Source organism: Amblyomma maculatum, chromosome 1 (genome assembly GCF_055883805.1).
Source record: "Amblyomma maculatum isolate TAMU_Amacu chromosome 1, ASM5588380v1, whole genome shotgun sequence".
Classification (NCBI taxonomy): Eukaryota; Metazoa; Arthropoda; class Arachnida; order Ixodida; family Ixodidae; genus Amblyomma; species Amblyomma maculatum.
Genome location: NC_139344.1, coordinates 455151329 through 455173985, shown reverse-complemented (window position 1 = coordinate 455173985; position 22657 = coordinate 455151329). Strand labels below are relative to the sequence as shown.

The 22657-nt window shown below is 44.1% G+C and overlaps 1 protein-coding gene across 1 annotated transcript in view; it reads right to left on the bottom strand.

The window, feature by feature from the left end:
• LOC146209706 (uncharacterized) overlaps nucleotides 1-22010 on the bottom strand; it is a 69450-nt gene extending 47440 nt beyond the window's left edge. The window contains exon 1 of the mRNA XM_084580963.1: nucleotides 21825-22010. Within this exon, the coding sequence (XP_084437089.1) occupies nucleotides 21825-22010 (186 nt within the window). The remainder of the gene's footprint in view (nucleotides 1-21824) is intronic.
• Nucleotides 22011-22657: the final 647 nt, after the last annotated feature.

Genomic DNA, 22657 nt, shown 5'->3' with positions numbered 1-22657 from the left:
TCGCTTTATTCGCAAGTATAACTCGCTAAACGCTATGAGGGCTACGTATTCAAATAAAGGGCCTAGGGGACGCAAGAACGGACTTGCAATCTTGTTCCATTTTTCAGTGTGGATAAGTGTTATAGATATTGCGCTTGTATCTTTTCCGCAATGACACAGTAGATATATTCACCACTGCAGTCTGTTGTACAGTCAGCATATAGCCTATTAGCAGCTCAAAGAGATCCCAACTATTTCAGGCAGGTCCCGCGCCAGAAGCTTAATTCTGAATTCCAGAGTCAAGCTACCATTCGCAGCGATACACAAAGTCTGGAAGGGCGCCAATTTCATAAAAATAATCGGTGCGACTGCCTACCATCTTGCATTTTAAAGGTCCACGGAAACGGCCCCCAAGAAACCACTGATAAACGTGTTCAGTGTGTAGAACACATCCTTTTGAGCATTAACGCAAAGTATAACTAATTGGAACAAAGCCAGCGATTTATTATTAATTTTTAAAAACAGCGTTTTTTGAAATTCGCGGGCAGAGAGAATGTCGCTTGGCGGTGTCGCATGGAACTATTTCCTTGTCCCGTGACGTCACGGGTCGGTTGACTGGCAAGGCTTGCTAGAAGCTGCCATTCGCTGCGGTCACTGCAACCATGACGTCACGGACACACTTCCGGTAGCTGCGAAAGTCGTATGCTCGTGCGCTGCTCGAACTCTGAGCGGGCTGCTACACAGCTCGCCGCCCTTATCGGTTTGGTGGCCATTGCCCATTAAGTGCAACAACCGAAGCGACGCAGGGATCGGCAGAACGAAGCTGCATTTACAAATATCTTATTTATATAACGTGGTTTCAGGAGTATGGGAGTGTCGTCCGACGAGGCGTCAACAGCATGGTCAAGCACCGCACGATGGCAGCACCTCCTCGACCGCCGTAAACACCGCCGCTGTGGCCCCTCCTCCCGCATACCGTTCGCGAACGACACAGCGGATCGTTAGCACCGATTTCCGAAATAAAGCGTGCTAAAATTTGTTGGCGTCTGGAATACTGAGCCGAATATCAAGTATGAAGCCCTCGTGAGAATCGCTGACCAGCAGCAAATTGCTGGTAAGAGCGATAGCCGTGATACAAGCTAGTTTCTGCTCAAGCCAGCTGCCGCTGGTGCATTTCGGCTGATCCGATCTGCTCGTACTAGCTCTGCGATTAATGCGTCGGCAGAGTTAATCCTATAATTATTTTACTATGGCAGGATAGGAATCACTATAAGGCAGTTTCATAAGTAGACGATTTACGACAGCGTTGATCATGTTCCAAAGCGTCGACCGCCGCGGCTTCGAAGCGAAACAATGTAGGCCTAGCGACGACTAGGGACGGTCACGCACGGCGCCGGCGTTCGCCGAGCTCGCACGTTCCACCCCCGCGGTAATTGTGTAACGTACCTCAGCCTGCTCGCGGCATCCCGTGCTGCAAGCGTTACAAACTCGTGTACTTTCATAGCTAAGGCCGCGTAATTTTTGACGTTCTGCTCAGCAACAAGCCGTTCAAACGATACTGTACGCAAGACAATGCTTCAGTACGCAGTCGCTGCGCTGTCGGCCGTAATCGAAGACGTCGGGTGGCACCATAATCTATACATCGATCTTTAAACGTGATACAGTGGGCAAATGAATAACTTTGTGAAGCAGACCCGCTCGTACGTTTCGCGCACTCGGGCGCCGACGAGTAGCTTCCGTCAACTGGCGCCGTCATAGCCTCGGTTAACGACGCAAACAGAGGTCGTCAAGCTCGGTTTGCGGTAACCGCGGTTAGTGGTGCGACCATGGTTTGGTCCGCCGTGTAACATAGGATAACCACGGGTTCGCGGTTACACTAACCGTCGCTGCGCGAACTGGCGAACACTTCAGGCGTGTGCGAGCGAGGACGGGTTGGCGCGAGTACGCCAGCGAGCGAGCGCGCGGCAACCGGAAGTTCGTCGAAGTGACGTATGTCTGGGCGGAGCTTTGAACTTGCTTGTATTCTTTGTTTTTTTATGGCCCCCTTCGGCGTACGAGTTGAGAGAGAAAATTGGAAGGGTCATTTTTCATCGCCGATATCTCTGGTGTTACAGAAGCTAGATCGAAAATTTTTGCGGGAGAATGATGGGCGGTTCAATAACTATCAGTGTTATGGCGTTGTTTACCCTTCTTTGTGACCCCTTTCAGGGGACCTTTAATGCATTTCTGTGTGTACGCCTTTTTCTAAGAGACATTTGTTCTTCGGATTTGCTAGAGAAATCATTAGATTGGAGTCAGTTGCCTCAAGCTTTCTTGTTGCGCTGCCAAATCGTCCGCAATTTGCCGCCCTTTTTATCTGCAACAATGGGATATCGACGAAGTCCGCTTGTGACGCCGCAAGCGAACCGCGCATGTTACCATACGCTTCGAACAAGTAAGGTAGTACGTAGAACAAGTAAGGCACGCTTGTTTTCGTTCATTTCAGTCTACCGTGTAACAAGCCACACTACGCCGGTACGTTTGGGGGTGTTCAGTCTTTTATCGAGCTTATTACTCATTAACTATCCAAGAATTCGTTGCCAAGTCATGTCAGTCATCATTTCCAGCAATGCAGACTGAGATTTTTTTCGTTGATTTTTGTCAGTTTCTTAGTGTTTTTCTTTTCTTTGTGTATTTCACGTTTTAAGTTCTACGCAAACATTGAAGCGAATCAAGGTGTGAAGTTGAATTATGCTCTGTAAATGTTTCTGTTATTGTTGATGCTTTCTAATTATGCAGCTATGCTTTCGAATTCAGTAGCCGCAATCAGCTTTATGATGACGTGAAGCACGCATGAAAGTAAAGCAGTTATTTGTCCCGTTTGGCTCCAATAGCGGATTCTGGAGCAGTTATGCTGAAGAGTAGGCCTGAATTAACATAGTCAAAATCGATTGCATTCTGCCTATTTGGTGCGCACCACGATCTCATATTCTCTTATAACCTCGCAGTTATGGGGACCTGTAGTTGCTTTTTTTATTATTCGCGTGCCCTAATGGCTTTTTACGGGCATTGTATAGGGCTTTGAAAAAACCCATAAATTCACGTACATAACAGTGAAATATAAAATTGTAAAGTATAAACATGCGGTGCGTGAAACAAAGAACCTTATGACTGGATAAAAAAGTACTTGATACACATACATACGTGGGCCACAATGCTGCAAGCAAGAATATAAGAGTACAATTCTGACAACATTCTATTACGTATCAGCATGGAGTAAGTACTTCAGTTTGGTAACAAATGCATCGTAATTTTTTTTTTCGGAAAGGATTTGTCCTGGTAGTTTATCTCCATGGTAAATGGACAGGAATATAGGTTGGTGGCGAATAAGTTTGGAGTGAGCCATCTTGACTTACACTTTAATGCATAGCGATTGGTTGCCAATCTCAAATTATAGTCAAAACGATCGTTCGACAATCTAAAATCGAAATTTTAATTAGAGATTAAAGAAATCAGTTTAACAGCCTGTATTGAACACTGCTGAATTCCACGTGAAGATCCATTCTTTCTGAATTCCTACGCATAATTCCCAGTGAAAAATACAGAAAAAGTTTAATGTCTGCATTCCTTTGGTAAGCATATTTTGCAACAGAAACAGCGGCGCTGTATCAAGTATAGTATCTATAAATATATATATATATATATATATATATATATATATATATATATATATATATATATATATATATATATATATATATATATATGAAGGAAAGAAGCCATCAGTCGGCGAGACCGAGGAAAGCATTGGGGACAGCACGTTATGTCTTTTTTTTTATTTTTACTTAGGTAATGCCATAAATTAGTAACGTAATCTGTTTAGGGGAAAGGTAAACACAAAGTAGAAGGAAAAACAACGTACCGATGGTGGGAACCGAACCCACGACCTCCGAATATCGCGTCCGGTGCTCTTCCAACGGAGCTACATAGCCCGCTGTCCTACCTGCTACTTTCTTCGGTATTAATGTTACCTGTACGAACCTTGACAGTGTTCACCGCTTACGGGGGTCTTGAGGGGGTCTCAGCTTGCAGGAGTCTAAGTTCTGGCAGTCTTGAAGCCGTAGGTAGCGTAAGAGGGTTCTAGCCCAGCTTTCACCCTCGCTCTTGGTCACGTTCTACGTGACGCTGAGGGTGGCGCCTCAATTTGTTTTTGGAATCTTTAAAACTAAACTTTGATGCACTTTTGTTTACTGAGACCTGGCTGACTTGTAATGACGATTATGTTTCATTTCCTGGTTATAATTACAACGGTTTACATAGGTCAAGTGGCAGAGGCGGTGGTTTTGCAATTTATGTAAAAAACTGTTATGAGCACAGCATAATAGAATATTTTTCAATCATGACACCAAATGTTGAATGTTTGGTAATAGCATTGCCCCACATTATGGTTGCTACAATATACAGACCACCTGCTGGCAGCAGATCCCACTTTTTCCGGTTCTTGAAAAATCTAATGGAATTCTTGATTTCCACCAAGCTTCCTTTTGCTCTTATGGGTGATGTTAACATAAATATAAATTCTGATGATAACATTTCACGGGAAATAAATAGTATCATTCATACATATGCGTGTTCTAACAACATAACCTTACCGACAAGAATAACTCCAACTACCTCTACCATGCTAGATATCTGCGTTACAAATGTGTTAGTTTCTGAAGCCATGTTTGGTGTGTTGACTAATGACATCAGCGACCATCTACCTGTTTTTTGTTTTGTTCCTCTTAGAATGAATAAGCAAAACATTTCCGCGTTACCTTATAAAGTAAGAAATATAAATGAAAAATCCCTCGATAAATTCAAATTACTCATCGAGAGTGCTTCTTGGGATAATATATATGAGATGAGCGATGTAAATGAGGCATACGAAGGATTCATTCACAAATTTCTTTCATATTATGACGAAGCATTTCCATTGAAAGAAAAAAAGGTGAAAAGTAAGAAGTATAGAAAGCCATGAATCACTTAAGCGCTATACGAGAAAATTAAGACAAAAAATAAGATGTACCATAGATTTATTGAGACTAAAAATGCTGATATTTTTACTGAATACAAGAAATACAGGAACAAATTAAATAAAGAGCTAAAACGTGCCGAATCCAATTACTATGTTGATCGCTTTTCACAGCTGCGTAATGATGCAAGGAAATTGTGGCATCAAGCAAATAATTTACTCAATAGAAAAACGCGATTACTTAGAAGTAACTACCACTAATGAGATAACGACTGGCACCGACTTAGCCACAGCTATGAATGAGTTCTTTGTTAACGTTGCCAACACAGCTTTCAATAATCCAGTCTCATGTACAAAGTACTCAAATTTGATTAATATATTACCAAACTCTGTTAACTTTCACGCTGCAACCACAAAAGAAGTCAATGATTTAATTAAAAACTTGAAATATAACGCATCAGCAGGGCATGATGATATCACAGCACTAATACACGTATCACTGCTTATATGTGATGTCCTGACTTATATCATTAACCTAATGCTTCAAACTGGAACGTTCCCTAATCAGTTAAAGATAGCTAGAGTACATAAAGGTGGAAATAAGAATGAAATTTTCTAATTACTGCCCAATTTCAATATTGCCTGTATTATCCAAAGTGTTCGAGGGAATAATTGATAATAGGCTCGAAAAGTTCCTTCACAAATACAGCATTATAACCAGCTTTCAGTATATGTTTGTGAATCGAAGGTGCTCTGAACAAGCATTGTTAACCATAAAAGAAAAAATAATTGATAACATTGAGTGTCGGAAATATACGCTTGGCTTATTCCTGGATTTTCGAAAAACATTTGATTGTGTACAACATGATATTTTATTAAGTAAATTGACTGATTATGGAGTCCGTGGTGTGCCACTAGATTTATTAACAAGTTATCTGTGGAACGTAGGCTACAGTTTGTACGAGTTAATAACTGCTGCTCTACTAACATGGTTATACGGCAAGGTGTTCCCCAAGGATCAATTTTGAGACCACTGTTATTTATAGTGTCTATTATTGATATCACAAATATTCCTAACTCACCGGATTTGATCATGTACGCGGATGATGCCAATATTTTTTTAAAGACTGTGCCTTGTCTAGATTAGAAGATACAGTTAATGAATATTTAAACAATTAAGAGATTTGATTGACGACAAATAAACTCAGTTTGAATCCTAATAAGACTACCAACATCATATTTAGGCCAATTAACACCACTCTTCAATGTATTATAGTAATTAAATATAACAGCAACGTTATAAAGCAAGTTACGAATAACAAGTTTCTAGGCGTTTGGTTCAATGAAAACCTTTCATGCAATACGCACATTTTAAATTTAGTAAAACACTTGAGCAGAATTGTAGGATGTCTTTACAGATTTTCTAATTTGGTACCCGTCTGGTTAAAACTTTCAATTCATTATGCTCTTTTTTATTCCAAACTAGCATACTGTATTCACATATGGGGAACCACAACTTCTACAAATATTAATAAGTTGCTTGTTCTCCAAAAACAAAAAAGCCCTTCGAGCTACTGAAGGTTATTACGGTGTACCGCGCGACTTGAATACAGAACCCTTATTTAAAAAATATGCCACGTTAGCCGCTAATCAGATTTACTACTTTCGTCTTCTGCAGTACATTCAGGCTGTATACTACTCTACCTGATAGATCTACAGTAACGTATGATCTGCGAACACGAAAAAAACTTGTACCTATTACTCGAATCAACTATGGAAAACAGAAATTAACTGTTCGTGTTAATTTCACTTAATGTGGAATTTTCATTGGCACCTATGGTATTTAAAAAGAACGTAACACAATATTTAAATGAATATCCCCTATAATTTCAATGGTGGTAGCAACTGTATTTTTCTCATATGCAATCTTTTTTGAGTAAATATTGTTTGCTATGAAATTTATGTTATTGAGTGCGTGGTCTGTTGATTTGAATATCCAATGAATGCTGCATGTATTGATACCTTTTATATATCGTAACTGTTGCATAATGTTTTTTTTTTATATTTATATACACAAGAGGTGTGATCTGTTGTCTGCTGTTGTCTGTTTTGGGAGCCAAGGCCTAGTCAGGCTCGTCGCCTTTTGCCTTGGCTTCCCCTTTCTTGTAAAAGAAAGAAATAAACACCAATTCCAGTTCCAATTCCAATATGTTCCCCTTCACATACTCATTTTGTAGCGGAACCTACAGTGCGATAGGTTTTTAAGCCGTCTGCGTGGCACCGTGGCATCGTGTGCCGTATGGCGGGCATAGAACAAGCGGAAGAAAAAGAAGAGATGAAAGGAGAACAAAAAGGTAAAGAAGGAGAAAAAGAAGAAGGAAAAGAAGAGAAAGAAGAAGTAAAAAGAAGAAAAAAAGAAAAAAAAAGAAGAGGAAAAAGACAGATAACTCCACTATAAGCTGAACCTTAGAGTAGCCAGGCGGCCGTAGCTTTCGCAACTCCATTAGGCTTAACCGTAGGTAAACCACATGGCTAAAGTTTTTTTCCTTGATTTTCACTACGAAGGGAATACATTTAGCCTGAAATGATTCAGGTGGTCATATTGTAGGAAAACTGTAGAGGTTTCCTTTTGAGCATGGAAATAAAAACAAAAAGCTCCGTCACCCATTATTTACGCAACGTATATTAATATTGGTAATTTCACCAAATTAGACAATCTAGGCGCGCCTTCGAAATGGGCGAGGCCAAGCGAAGCAGGCGAGACGGAGCGCTGTGAGCAGCTGTAGTAATCCGATTTCTTTATATTTTAGAGCGAGAAATCTGCACTACTACATATCCGCCCAAATCAAGCTTGGCGAGCATATGCGGAGCGCGCAGTCGGCGCCGATCGCTTCATCGCACACGCGGTTCTTCGGGCACCCGCCATACGCGCTACGATGAGGCGCAGCTGAGCGCGCTCGCCTGGCTTCGCCGGTCTTATGCCACGTGACTAGGAGCCGGTATAACAGCTGCTTCGCTTCACCGCAGTCCTTCAATACTTTGAAATATTGAAGTGCTCTAGCTTCACGTTCGCCGGCTCTGTCGCTGTACAACCACGGAACAGAAGGTAGGATAGTTGTAGCTTCGCCAGCGGTTTGTCCTCTAGTTTCGCCTCGTATGAGGCACACACAAGACTGAATGCGAAAGCAGAGCTCTTCGCCTGCTATATACTGGTCTAGGAGAGTTAAACCTCGCCATTGTCTTTTGGCCTTGTCATCCTTTGTTGAGGGAGACTGGGAGCGCCATTTTTGGTCATCGCTATATTCGATATTATTGAAGTTAGTGGGAAAATGTTTGCGTGGAGTACAAATGATCAGATGCTGATCGTTGATGCGCTATTTATATGCTTAGTAAGTACAGTTAGCGGTTCCGTTCCGTCACTTCGTTTCTTGCCCCATTGTTCTCCACTTTTTCTGAACAATATATTTTCCTTTCCGTTCCTCACTGAGCAGCCTTCCATAAAGGATTAAACTTTTTCATCAGTGTCCTCGTTCCTTCCCCTTATCAGATTTACACCCAAGACTCAGCTTTCATATACCTTTCTCTGGGGGTACACTTGTCCACTGCTATTGATGATTGAGCACCTCCGGGATGCTCTCCACCCTATTTTTATTCGTCTAGTTATTTCACTCTTGCGGTACAGGTATGCGCACACTGCTTCCTCAAGTTGACATATTCCATTTTGCCCTTTCCAGCACCATACGAAGTGCCGTAAATTACGGTTTCCTTCCGTAGCCTTTGAGCATTGCTTAAGTTCTCTGCAGGTTTAGACCCACCGTTCTACTGTGCATGTGTAAGTCGTCGATCACACTTTGTAGTTCTCCTGATTACGACATTCTGCGGGCAATGTATTTTTAAAACTACGCTAAACATATGTGTTGTAAAGCCATGCATACCACTGGCAGGCTCAATATTCCCTAAGTGCTTTTTATATATCGCAAGATTCGTCTGTAGAGTTACATGCCGCTACATGCACTGAATTTGCAAAATAATAACAGCCCTTTAAGCTATGCAGCCAAGGGAAAACTACGTTCAAAATGCACTTCTTAAATGTCATGACAAGGTAACGAAAAAGAACGGCCCACTGTAATTGACACTCTATTCGAGAGCGGAAGACGTTGGCCGTCCGCAAACGCTAGTTTTGTTTGAAGACGGGTCATTTTAGTCGCCTGCTACTGTGGACGGTTCATTTACCCTCTGTGTGAGGACTGCCTTGAGCTTAAACGTTTGTAACGTTTGGGCGGCAGTATTTAAGAGGGAACGTAGTCTGCGCGGCAGCATGGCGACAGGTGTCGCGACTGCGAGAAGCACCCACCGGATAACTAGCTTTGCACGGTAATGCCGGTGTTTGCAATGCATATTTCTCGCTGCACATTAAAAAATGTTTGGCCGCTAATGACGTAGCATACTTTGTCACACTTTTCTTCAACACGTTCGCAAACTTTTAGCCATAAGTCGTGTGTATTGGTGCTTTCTGAAACCAGAAAAAATATTTTGGTAAGTTTTCCTTCCATGCAACTATGGGCCGTGCTCCCGACCTGTATCCCCACACGTTTCATAGTGTTTTAAAAATACTGCGCTTATGTAATGAGGTTTCATAATTTCACATCGTGTTCTACGATTTTCATAGTTACTCTGCACCGGATGACGAAAACAGTGGGCACGGGAGCAGCCATCGCGAAAGCACGTCTACGCTCCGTCGGCTTCCTTGTCCTTTGGCGCTATTCTCCTTAGTTCAAGTTGTTAACCAAACGAAAAGAGTAAGGCGCGACAGCGCAAACATTTTATATCTAATTTTAACACCTCGACCCGACCGGGTTTCAGAATTTTCATACATACCTGACATAAGCGATCATTTGTTCCTTTCCTTTCAGATAACCAATTATGCTGCAGAAAACTTAAAAACGAAAAAGCATATTCGGACTTATAAACAAAGCTAACTTTCAAGCAATTACCAATGAGATTTCTGAATTGGTCCTTTTTTTTTTTGAACATTTTATAGTAGCACAGTGCAAGAAAATTGGAACGTTTTCATCGCGAAGGTGCAAGAACTCATCGACCGGTATATTCATTTACACACAGTTTCTTCTGAAAAATAAGCCCTGCTATAATGCGCACATAAAAAGACTAAGCATAAAAAAAGCGTATTCCGCTCTGCCAAAGTGGATTCTTGTGATGAGCGATGGCCAGCTTATAGGGCTGCTAATACCGCTGATGTGTCCGCAATAGAAGCCGTAAGAACCAACTTCCGAACTACATTACGTCGATGTTTACTAAAAACCCCAAGCAATTCTGTCGTGTTGTAGGCCTTAACGTCAAAGCGAATTAATACCGGTACGTCACTCCGCGGGAACTTTATCCTTCGAGGCGTGCCCTAAGGCACCAAATCAAATCTTTTGCAGTAACTTTGCCATTTCAGCTAACCCGCCGTATACAGCCATCCCATGTCGTGAATGGACCCAGTAATTATCGAAGCAATAGGCATAAACAGATAATTAACTCTCTGTAAATGTCATCTGCCCGGAGGTTGACCAAATCATTGTGAAATTCCGGAAAAACGCAGAACTTTGTTCTTTTCTCCTCCTGTCTAAGATTTTCAGCAAACACTAGACGACAGCGCCCTCAACTCAAAATGAAAGATCGGCAATGGAGTTCCAGTCCACAAAATTCACCCAGCAATTATCGCCCCATATCATTAACTAGCGTCCTTTGCAGAATACTTGAACGTGTATTTCATACATGCATCGTCTACTTTCTTGAAATTAACTCCTCTTTTATACATGCGCAACATGGCTTCCGCAAAAACCTTTCTTGCGAAACACAACTTGCGTCATTCACCGATAAGCTTCTTATCATGACCGTCGTTTCTGGGTAGATTGCGTTTTGATTTATTTTTATAAAGCCTTTGAAAACGTCTGTCATAAGCTCCTCCTTTTTAAACAAAGTAAATTCAACCTAGATGAAAAGATTTTAACTTGGCCGGAACACTTGGTATTTAACAGATAGGTCCGTGTCAGTGAATGGTTTCAACTCCCCATTAACTTCTCTTCCGTTCGGTGTGCTACAAGGCTCTGTTTTAAGTCCCCTGTTATTCATTATCGATATAATGACAACCTATGCGTGTCTTCTAATATTCATCTTTTCAGTAATGATTGTGTACTTATTTCGTGAAAGTACCAACATAGTGTCCTACTGTCTAATGATATTAACTCAATCTTCAAATAGTCTGACCTCTGGCTAATGATTTAAACATTTCAAATGAAAGGTAATGTGTGTCTCCCACACGTATATGAAACCCATCTACTACTATCTTCATTACAAAATCATTTAATTCGTTTCTTCATATCATTATCCTGGTGGTCACATAACTTCTACACTTAATTTGTCATTACATAACAGTAAACTAGTCAGCAGCGATAATCACATGTAAAATATTCGCACCATAACTTTTGCACTGCCCCTTCGTCACTAAAACTATTGTTGTACAAATACCTAATTCGAAACAAACATAAATATGCCGCATCCATCTGGGACCTAAGCAGCAAAAATATGATCTATTCCATCGAATTGGTTAAAAATACAACCGCCCATTTCACTCAAAGTAATTATAATCACCATGGCTAGCATAACTTAAATAAAAAGCTCATTGACACTTACATCACTCGCATCCCGTCATAAATTTTCTCGTCTGTGTTTATTTCAGATTTTTTTTTTAAATTCCAGTCCTACGTGATGATCTCCTCGTTCCTCTTTTCTATATCTCTCCTCGCATTGGTCAAGCGCAGAGAGTTGGCATCGCTTTCTACCACACGAAAACTTCCTTTCGGTCATACATTCCCCGCACTTCACAGGACTGGAACTGCCTTCCTGGATCGGTGACGTCCACTGCTGACATTTTGCGTTTTCGCTTTTCCTTAGCTATGATTATATAATTTAGGAAAGTAACACACTTCGTGAACAGTTTTTAGCTAACAATAAATAAATAGGAAACATTTATGTCTCTATTTCTTGTTTCCAACTACTCTCCTCTGTAATGCCTTTGGCCTTGAAGGTATCTCAAATAAATAAATATAAACAAACATAGGTCTACTGTGAAATCAGAAAACTGCTTTGAAATCTATTGATGTCATGTATTCCTATGGGTGCTAATCTTTATTTTCATCCCCAGTCAACCCCCCCCCCCCCCCCCCCCTTGCGACAGCAGCGCCACCGCATCTTGATTACAGCACAGGTTGATTTCGGTCTACAGTGAGTCGTAGATTATTAATGTGCTCTACGTTGCCCAAATTCATAGCTGTTGCCAAATGGGGTCTCTGAATACCTTGTGTAAGCACTCGGTGACTAGCACTGGAAAGACAGTGTCGTTCAGCCTATCATGCATCCTTTGGGATTTTACTACTTTTATAATTAAGAAGCATGGTTATACTGAGAAGAAACTGTAGATGTCTTCTAGTATTTTAACCTAAGAGGCTTTCATTTTCTGACTTTGTAAGGCCTGCATGACACTTAAGATTTCGAGAGAGTAAAATGTTTTATGCATTATGTGAAGGCGTCATATATAGGGGATTGTTATAGACTGCGCGTTCCTCTGTCACCTGCCTGCCCTCATCGACAGTGTGAATACGGCCATAGTGAGCAGATTGTACGAACCTCGTTGGCTTGGTTGGTCCTTTAGTGAATCAAATTTTAATCTCGTCCTGATTCTGTATTTGCGAGCACTCTATTAAGTATGTAACGGATAGTAGCTTAACGGTCTGCAATTTGTTAAGACCTTGACATCCCCTTTCTTAGGGATTAAGATAATGTTAGTGTTCGCTCTATATAATAGGGGAGGCTTGACGTTATGAGGCATAAACAGAAAGAGCGGCCAGGTTTTGTGGTCAAATTTCCTTTTAGTCCTTGAACAGGTCCGCTGTTCTATAATCCTTACCAGCTTTTTCCCATTTGTATTGCTTCTAAGGTTTTTCACTTCCTTTTTACTGCCAGTGCGACACCTATTTCCTTGACATGACTGGGTCTCTCATGATCGCTCTGATTATTATGACTACTGTAGAGATCTTTGCAGGCCCCTGGGCTACTTTAAGTACCCTATTTATATAGCAATAATGCTGCCCTCCTTGGCTCTTAGCTTATACAGCTGACATCTGCTTATGCCAAGTTTCCTCTAGGCCGCTTTAGGCCAGCTTCGTTTCATATCATATTATATTCTTTCCACCGTGTACTTCCTTGTGGCCGCTACCTTACGCTTATTGATTATCCTTGATAGCTTTGGCAATTCTATTCAGTCTGTTGGGTTAGTGGTTCTCATACCTTGAATTTATTGATATCACCGTTTGCTTGCTGAGAGAGATTAGCAGCAGCCTATCTTACTATTGTGCCGCCTATTTGTACAGCGCAAGTGTATTAATATCTCCATGATTATCGTTGTCCACTGCATCTATATATTCGTTCATTACTTCAATATCTGTTATGCATCAAATCCTGTTGTCCTCAGTTTTCCATGTTACCCCGAAGTCGTTAATGGGCCTCTTTCTTGCTTGCATTTCTGTTCACTGTTCGAGTCCACTCTAATTAGAGATCGTATTACAGCACCATATTTTCATTATAACTTACTAAGATCCTTCAAAACTTGCGCGATGCCAGTATTGCGACTAAAAACGAAGTCCATTTTATTTTTAGTGTCTCAATTTGGGCTTTTCCTGTTCATTTGCAGTCCTTGCAGTTGCCAACTGAACGCAGACATACGGGAAGATATGTAAAGCGCCATCATATAGAAGTTTCTTTTTGCAAGGCCTTGCGGAATTCTGGTCACTGCCTATCGCACGCAGAGTGCACCGCGGTACTCTTCCAACCCCTTTCTTGTGGTACCACCTAAGAAGCATGTAGGTTACTTTCAAGCCGGGTACTCCGACGACACAGGCCAATGCGTGGCTGCTAATGGCCGCGGTACACGTGTGAAGGCAGACAACGTAGTCATCGTGATGTGGACGAAAAGGAAAAACAACTGCTGCCTCAACCGTAGGCCAACGCAGCTGTAAGCGTGATCTGTTGACTCATTCGTGGCATGCGCTGTTTTCACCCACCGTGGGTCTAGAGGAAGACACAGTCTTATTCACTCATTAGCTGCTACCAGTGGCAGCGCAGCATGTAGGCACCAGGTGCCGACCCACGAAAGTTCATTTAAGTACAGTCGAGCGCGATTTGAAGGTTATCGCGCGAGCGTCGACCAGCCTAGCACTCCAGGCACCTTGCGGCCGGGTTCGGAACAGAAAAAATCATGATTTCGCACTCTTCTCTCCCTCGTTTGCTGTTCAAAACAACAATATTCCCCCCCCCCCCCCCCGACAAAGTCACCGCCCTTTCTCTCTATTCTAAACTTTCCATTTATTTGCGATAAAGGGTCCAATTTCAGATACTAATACCAAAGAATACGCCGTGCGCACTACGATCACTGCCTGTTCGCAGAATAAAAAAAAAAAAAAAGAAAGAAACTGATTACCCAACAGGGGGTGACGGCTGTTGAAGGAACAGCAAAAAGAGTAAGGGAAGCTGGCCTGATACCTCCCTCGCCTCGGCAGAGGATTCTGGGCCATGGCGCTGTTCATGTTCTCAGTCGACGCTCGCGCGATAACCTTCAAATCGCGCTCGACTGTACGTCTTCGGTTAGTGCTCTCCTTCTGGTTCGCTTTCGTGATCATCTTCCGCTTTGCCGCCAATATCGCTGAAGGCGAATCGACAAGTGCTAATATTTTCGCGCTTAGCACGCTTAAACCACACAAAAGGCTGTTCGGATACATTTCCCTCTTGGCCCCTCGCGCTTTCCTGCTGGATGCTGAACTATTACACCACCTTGAAGCGTGAAGTTGCGTCTCTAAATGTTTAGGTTGGCCTCCTGAAAGAAACAATCAACCCACGAAATAAAGCCACAGTAAAAAAAAAAAAAATTCCGAGATCCCTGCAGAATCTGCACTGGAGAAATGCGTAAGCCTAAGCGTTGATGTGTTGTCCGTGAGCTGTGTCAGCGGAATTCCTTCTGTGATAAATACTGAGCTTTTCCTTTCCTGTAAACCACTTATTTGTATCTAATTATTTACCTAATTATCCGACACGAAGTTATTTTAGCTCGTGTCGCAGAAAAGCCGGTGTCGTCGGCGTCCAGTGAGCGATAAATCCCGGCATGCACTTCATAAATAAACATGCACTTCATAAATAAAAAGCAAGTTACACGACGGGCTGGGTGAGAATCGAACCAGGGTCTCCGGAGTGTGAGACGGAGACGCTACAACTCAGCCACGAGTTATTTTTCTTTTCTTTATTTCCGAGGTATACATGAACAACAAATTGTCACACTTAATAAAACACTTCAGCTGCCCTTGAGCTGACGCGTGTGAGGTTAATTAAAATTTCTTCAATTTTACCAGGTCATCCAGAACTTCTGCCCACTGTGGTGGGTCGGGGAGCGCGCAGATACATTCCCGTAGATAAACAGCACTTTCAACAAAATTTTCACGTACACTGCGAATGTTAATATCTTCATGCCTTACTTGCATCCGTGTTTTCCACAAGCTGTGGAGGCCCAGAAGCATTATTAAATCATAGGGTACGTCTTCGTTCTCCACCGGTAAAAACCGGATGCCATAAGGGTTTAGTGGTAGCTCTTTTTTAATTGTTCTTTGTAGCACGTCCCAATGAAATACTGCATCCCAGCAGTCTAAGAATATGTGTGCAATTGTCTCTGGCTTCTTGCAAAGCAGGCAGTTTGTCGTCCAAGGGACATAGATTCCTTTTTCGTGAAGCCAGGTTTTGACGGGTAGAGTGTTCGAGTGCAACTTAAAAAAGAACGTTTTGGCAGCCGGTCGAACTGGCATCCTCTTCACTCGTTTTAAAATATCCTGCCCTGGGCCTCCACGGTAGGGCTCTCGATACAAAGGTGCCGGCAGCATTATTTCCACTAGGTCCTTATACAGCTTTTTCTTGCCAACACTGTACAAATATTCACGGGAAAAACGCACTTCTAACAACTTGTAAGAGAGAACTACCTCGCGCAAATATCCTGTGACAGCACCACGCACGTTTTCACTTCAGGAGACAACAAATCCGGGTAACAGCCTTTGCAGCCGTACTTGCATGACTGTTCTTAAAAAGGTGTCAATTTGGTCGCGAAGAAAAAAAAAAGCGCGATACCACTTGTCGCAGAAACAAATGAATCAAACCGACTCCTCCGCTTTTTAACGAAAAAAATAAATTCGTTCGCCTCGTCTTTTCCCAGGTCGAAGTCCAAAGAAAAACCGCAAACACACGATGAATTTTTTGAATGGCAGTTCGTGACGCACATAGAACATTCATTACATACCATATCTTTGAAATCAAAAAAACATTGCAGATGAACGCGCGTGAAAAGATTGACAGTTGCCTTCCCTGCCATGCTTCCGCTTTCTCTCGCACTCTATTTGTTTCTTCCTTCCAATGTAAGCTAGGATCGCGATAACATTGTAGGGGCACACCCAGATACTGCACTGGCACGGAAGACCATTGCAATCGGGAGAAAGAAGCCGGTTCAGCATCCCATAAGCCGTGCCAAAATCCGGAGCTTTTTTCCCAGTTAACCCGACATCCAGTCTGGTCACAAAACTTTTCAACAACGTTAACCAATTCACAAATGCTCGCTCTGTTTTCACAAAATACTGCAATGTCGTCCGCGTATGCAAGTAGCGTCACATGCGCCGATTGAAGCTTGAAACCCGAGATGCATTCATTATTGAGAATGGCCAAGCATAATGGCTCGAGATAGGCTGCAAAAAGCAGAGGAGAGAGTGGCCATCCTTGCCTCACCGAAGAACGCACTGCGAGACTGTCAGTGAAATCGCCATTCACTATAATACGCGTCGAGCAGTTTGCGTACGCCATTCTCACTCCCTCCACGATTACCGAGCCCAGGTTACAATGCTCTAGAATGGAGAAAAGGATGTCGTGTGATACGCGATCGAACGCTTTTTCCAAATCCAGCTGAATAATGGCAACCTGACTTCCAAGCGTGTCTACACATTCCAGTACGGTTCGTGCCACATGTATATTTGTGGCGATGCTGCGACCTCTTATGCCGCACGTTTGGTGCGGTCCGACTAATTTGGCTATTACACTCTGCAATCTCTTCGCTAAAACCTTCATGAAGATTTTGTAATCAACATTTGTCAGGCTTATTGGCCTATAGGACTTCACCAACAGGCGTTTCTCCAGATCATCAGTTTTTGGAATAAGTACGATGTGTGACATAGTAAATGATAATGGCACTTGTTTGCGTTCGTAGGCTTCTCTTAGCACTTCCAACATAAGGCTGGAAACATAGTTTTTAAATGCTTTGTAAAAGGAGGTACAAAAGCGCTTCTAGTGAATGCGGTGTTGCCTTAGAAACATGCCGTAGAACGTTATACTGCAGTGTATATCGGTAATTATGAGCATGTTACTTACAGAAGTCGCAGTTACGCGAGTAGCGAAGTACGTTTCCGCTACATTTCTTCTGCGCTCTGCGCACATGCAGAGCCATCTTGCGGCAAACACAGAAGAACCCCTCCTCGCAATGTGCGGCGCTGCCCCGACACGTGGCGCGCCACTCGCCCCTGACGTTTCGCCGTGCACCCTCACAGGTTGTAGAATCAAGCGTCTTTCCTTTCTTTAGATCACTATCTTCGCTCACCCGCATCTCCCCTTCGGGCCGCGCGGGTACCGGTGCGAGGATTCCCCAATACCCTAGCGTTTAGTAAGTTTTCTCGACGAGGTGCAATAACGCTATCGCGTTCCACTCTTGAAGGCGAAGCTTAAGCGTCCTCCAAATTTTTGTAACTTCACATCTTTCCTTGATGCTCTCTTCCATGGTGGTTTTTCCTCTTCCGCCAGTGACAGATACTGGGCCTTTCCTTTCCTGTAAACCGCTTAACTGGCTCTAATGCAGGCAAAACGAAGAGGCGTACGTGTGCTGTGCGATGTCAGTGCACGGTAAAGATCCCTAGGTGGTCAAAGAGCCCTCCATTACGGCACCCCTTTCACTCTTTCCACTTTTACTTCTATCTTCCTCTCTACCTTTACGGCGCAATTAAGGTATTCACATAAGTCGCCACGCCGGGGTGGAGCAGTGGTAAGACGCCTGACTACTGTGCCTGAGTACCCGGGTTCGAACCCGACCTCGGCGGCTGCGTTTCGGTGGAGGCGAAACGAAGAGGCGTCGTGTGCTGTGCGATATCAGCGCACGTTAAAGATCCCCAGGTGGTCGAAATTACTCCGTAGCCCTCCAATGCGGCTCCTCTTTCTCTCTTTCCACTTTCACTCCCACCTTCCTCCCTTCCCTTATGGCGCGGTTGCGGTGTCCACAGAAAACAAGTGAGACAGTTACCGCGCCTTTCCCTTCCTATAAATAAATCACTTTTTTCTTTGTTCACTGAAGTAGTGTAACAGATGCTGCGCTTTCCTTTTTTGTGAAATAATTATTATGGTTATTGGCTCTAATTATTTACCGAATTAAACCGCATCAACAATTCTATCAGTTCCGCACCTTTCCTTGACGCTCTATCCTATATGGTATCACCCTTTTCCCGATATACCAAATAGTTCCTCTTTTACATCGCCGACATAGTCCCGCCCACGAGAAAGCCCGCATACGTGGCTCCGCCGTGGTAGTGCAGTGGTTAAGATGACCGACTACTGTGTCTGAGTACCGGACTCGACCCCGGCCACCGGCGGCTACGTTTCGATGGAGTCGAAACGAAGATGCGTCCCTGTGCTGTGCGCTGTCAGCGCTGTTGTTGTGCCTGTAGGAAGAAGGAAAAGAAAATGCACGGGGCCTGCTACTGGCTCTGTAGCTGAGCCACTGATTTTTAAAAACTGATTTATTTATAGGAAGGGAAAGGCGCGGTAACTGTCTCACTTGATTTCTGTGGACACCGCAACCACGCCGTAAGGGAAGGGAGGAAGATGGGAGTGAAAGTGGAAAGAGAGAAAGAGGAGCCGTAGTGGAGGGCTACGGAGTAATTTCGACCACCTGGGGATCTTTAACGTGTGCTGACACAACACCACCTAGAGTGTTGGCTGACATCGCACAGCACACGACGCCTCTTCGTTTCGCCTCCATCGAAACGCAGCCGCCGTGGTCGGGTTCGACCCCGGGTACTCCGGCACAGTGGTCGGGTGCCTTACCACTGCACCACCCCGGCGGGGCAGCTGAGCCACCAGCGCTGCCTCGTGCGGACAGAAGAGGGAAAGTGGAGAAGAAAGAAAAGGAGAGAGAGAAAGACGCGCGCCGAAACAGCCGTCGTCTGCCACCTAAGCGGTGGCGGGTGCAATTACGGCCTAAAGCTGACAAAAATTACACGGGTTCAATGCTGCTGAACCAAACATTGAGCGAAAGCATGAGCTGCGGGTGGCCGAGCGTTCTTCTCTTTTTCTCCTTCCTCAGCCCACACATAAAACTCCACTTTAACCAACCCACATGAAAGTACCTTAATGGCCTATAGGGGTAACTTGAATGCCAGGGTCCTGGCAGGCTGATTCTGACATAATCGTCCCATGTGAAACAAGAGACCCAAGATGGCAGCTCCTGCCAGCCTGTGTGTCACAGCATCACGTGGGTAAGACATAACTGCGGCCGGGTCACACGAAGGCTTGAGAGTGCGAGTAGTATTGAATAAAAAAGGCTGTTTACTTTTCGCACTCATTCGCCTGCCATTATATTGAAATAGCACTTTCTGTAATAACACACAGTTTCAGAATGTACTCCAATGGTAACCAGTCTACATATCGAGGACGATCTTCATTAGTGGACGGAACCGGAAAAGGACACTGGCACCTGAAAATGTAGCGGTTAAAGGTATTCCGTTGGGTCGCTGGGGTCCTACGGCCCGGCCCGTGTATTGTATCCTGCGATGCACAATCCGCGCCTAATTATCTGGAGGTACTTGTCTGACCAACACGTAGTAGACGGAGAGGCGCAGTTTCTGCAGCACTGGCATACTCGTTTCTTCGGTATCTATATGATTAACTGAAATTGGTCACTCTACCGTCCTTCATTCGTTTTTTTTTTTGTTTTTTTTTTGTGCGTGTTATGTCAATGCCAATGCTGTCCAGGGTTAGTTTTTTGTACTTTGTTTTGTACCGTGCCTCTCCTGCTTAGACCATGTTTGGTCTGCAGTATGTGATAAATAAATAAAATAAATAAACCTAATCCTCCCTTGGCTGAACCCGTTGTTATCCCTATTGTTTGTGTGGAATGGTATACACAATCTCCAATATAAGCACTTGCGTTTCGTGATAAGTTTGTAGACACCATGTGCAACTGCTGGGCCAGGTTCTTTGGTGGAAGAGGCACTTTGCCAGGGCATTGACATGGCTTTATCTCAGTGTATATACGTTAAGGATTTCTCGCAATCTGCATCCATTGCCGTATGTTCGTACAAAATATTTTTTTCTTTTGCTGCTATAAAAAAATAGTGACACATTGTTTCAATAAGTTTCATTTGAAGCTTCCGGTCGACCGAAACAGCATTGCAGGTGGGAAGTGTATTGCTTCCGCTTCGCCTCGCACTCCCCCTGCCCCCAACATGCCGACTGGAAGCCGACAGAGAAAACTGCAGCGCTGTCTAACACTCGATGAGTGTGCCTCTGCTCTCGATGAGTGTACCCTTCGCTCTTCACGCCGCTCGATCATCCCCATGTCCCTTCTTTCCCTCCTCCGATCGCTTCCGACAACGTGATGACCACATGCCAGCGGCTGCGCGGGTCCAGGTTGTGTGTATTCGACTACAGAACGACAAGGTTGAAAGAAGGCAACTGGGCTAGCAAACTTTATCCTGCATAGCATGCTACACGACGCGATACGCCCCCGATGCAAGTGCCGCGAGTAACACACCGGCTCTCCTTTCTTCGGACAAAAAGCGAGCTTCAAACGAACCCTTCTCTCAGCAGGCGTGCTGCCGTGTTTTGGAGCGCACCTTCTTGCTTTTAATTACTGCTGCCTGTAGCCACCGGAGTGGCATCCGGAAAGCTAGGACGCGACACCTGTTTTGCGGGTCCAAGAGGGGCAGCAGTTTCCCACTCCGACTGCTTTGAGTTAGTCCACCAAACCCGCCATGCACAGATTATGGGCGCTTATGGTTTGTGGTGGGCAAAGTGTCGTTACTGTGAGAAAGAGCGGGATAGAGAGTGCAAGACGTCGTCTACCTTATCCGTCAAATGGGGGGAACCACTGGGCGGCCGGACCGTCGTCTTGGCACAATCTAGGCTTTTCGGCATCAAATATCACTCAGTTCACGCTGCCTGATGCGCCAAACCACGAAATTGGCTCTACTAAATTTTATTTTCAGTGATGCCATTATTTATTCTCTTGGTGCAAGGGATAAGCAGTGTACCCAGTACACTGTTCTGTACTCATCTAACTCGTGGTTATTTACTACCATGCAGAGAGCCCGCGCCCTGAAACAGTTTATTTTCTGCTTTTCTGGCTATTGAAAGTGACGTATATTGCTGCATTTTCCCTAATAATCTACTTAAAGTACCTAAGAACGAAGTGTACTCGCAGGTATTTTAAAAAGTTTGAAACATATAAGAATATTCAATCACCTTCAGTAAATGCATTTGAAAAGTTTCATTAACCTTAAACCTATTTTGCCCAGTACAATGCCAAGCATTACTAAGCTTCCACTCATCTAGTGTTTTCTATTTCTTGGCTGACTTTGCACTCTATCTCTTTACGACACTCAGACGAGTCTTAGTGAACCTGAACATTCCCTGCACGCATAATATCCAAAAACTAGGTTCTGATACTTACCGGGTAGTGGTAGCATATGTGTGGGCCAGTCTGTGCGCCCATGACAGTCAAGATTCCGTTCGTGAGCGGGCTGTATTCTTTCTGGTCTTCGTCATCCTGTTCCATGGCAGGAACCACCTCATTGGGCGTTGGACTCGACATCGTCGAGTCTCTTCCATGCTCAACCGACTCGAAGTCTTCGCTCATGGCCCCTGCTGATCCTTGGCGAGATGGCCTCTTCGACAACCGTCAGATGTGAGTCACGCGCAGCTTGGTTTGGTTACCTGGGCCAGTCCGACCTACCTCTGTTGAGTCTTTGGCCTAGGCTGACAGCAGCCGGTGCAGCAGCCGAATTTGAGGCGATTCTGGCGTAGAAGGCGACCGTCTCTCACGGCTGCTACGGCGATACTGCGCGGCAGGAACAACAGCGAGGAAGGATTCGCTGATGGACGGCGACACCGTAATCGTAAATTCTTTTTTACGAATGCGGTCGGCCTTAAAACAATCGACTCACTAGCTACTATCGCCAAGGCGCCCTTGTAAGCTGCTGCTCGCGGAAGGTTACCGTTTGCTGATTTCACCGCCACCGCGCGGCGTCAGCTAGAAGCTCATCCGTAAAAAGAAGCCCTTTAGGGACAATACTCTGGCGTCCACTATCGTTGCCAGGTGGCGCAGAGAACGCTTGTTTCCTCCTGAGCTCATGAAGAGCAATGAAATCTGTTGTTCTGCATTTAGCTACATCTGTGTGCTCGCAGACTTTCGAACACTTAAACATAATTCTACGGTCCGCCATCACAGAACTGTAGGCTACATTCACCGGGGCCTGTCTGGAGACGAGCTGCTGACAGTGGCTC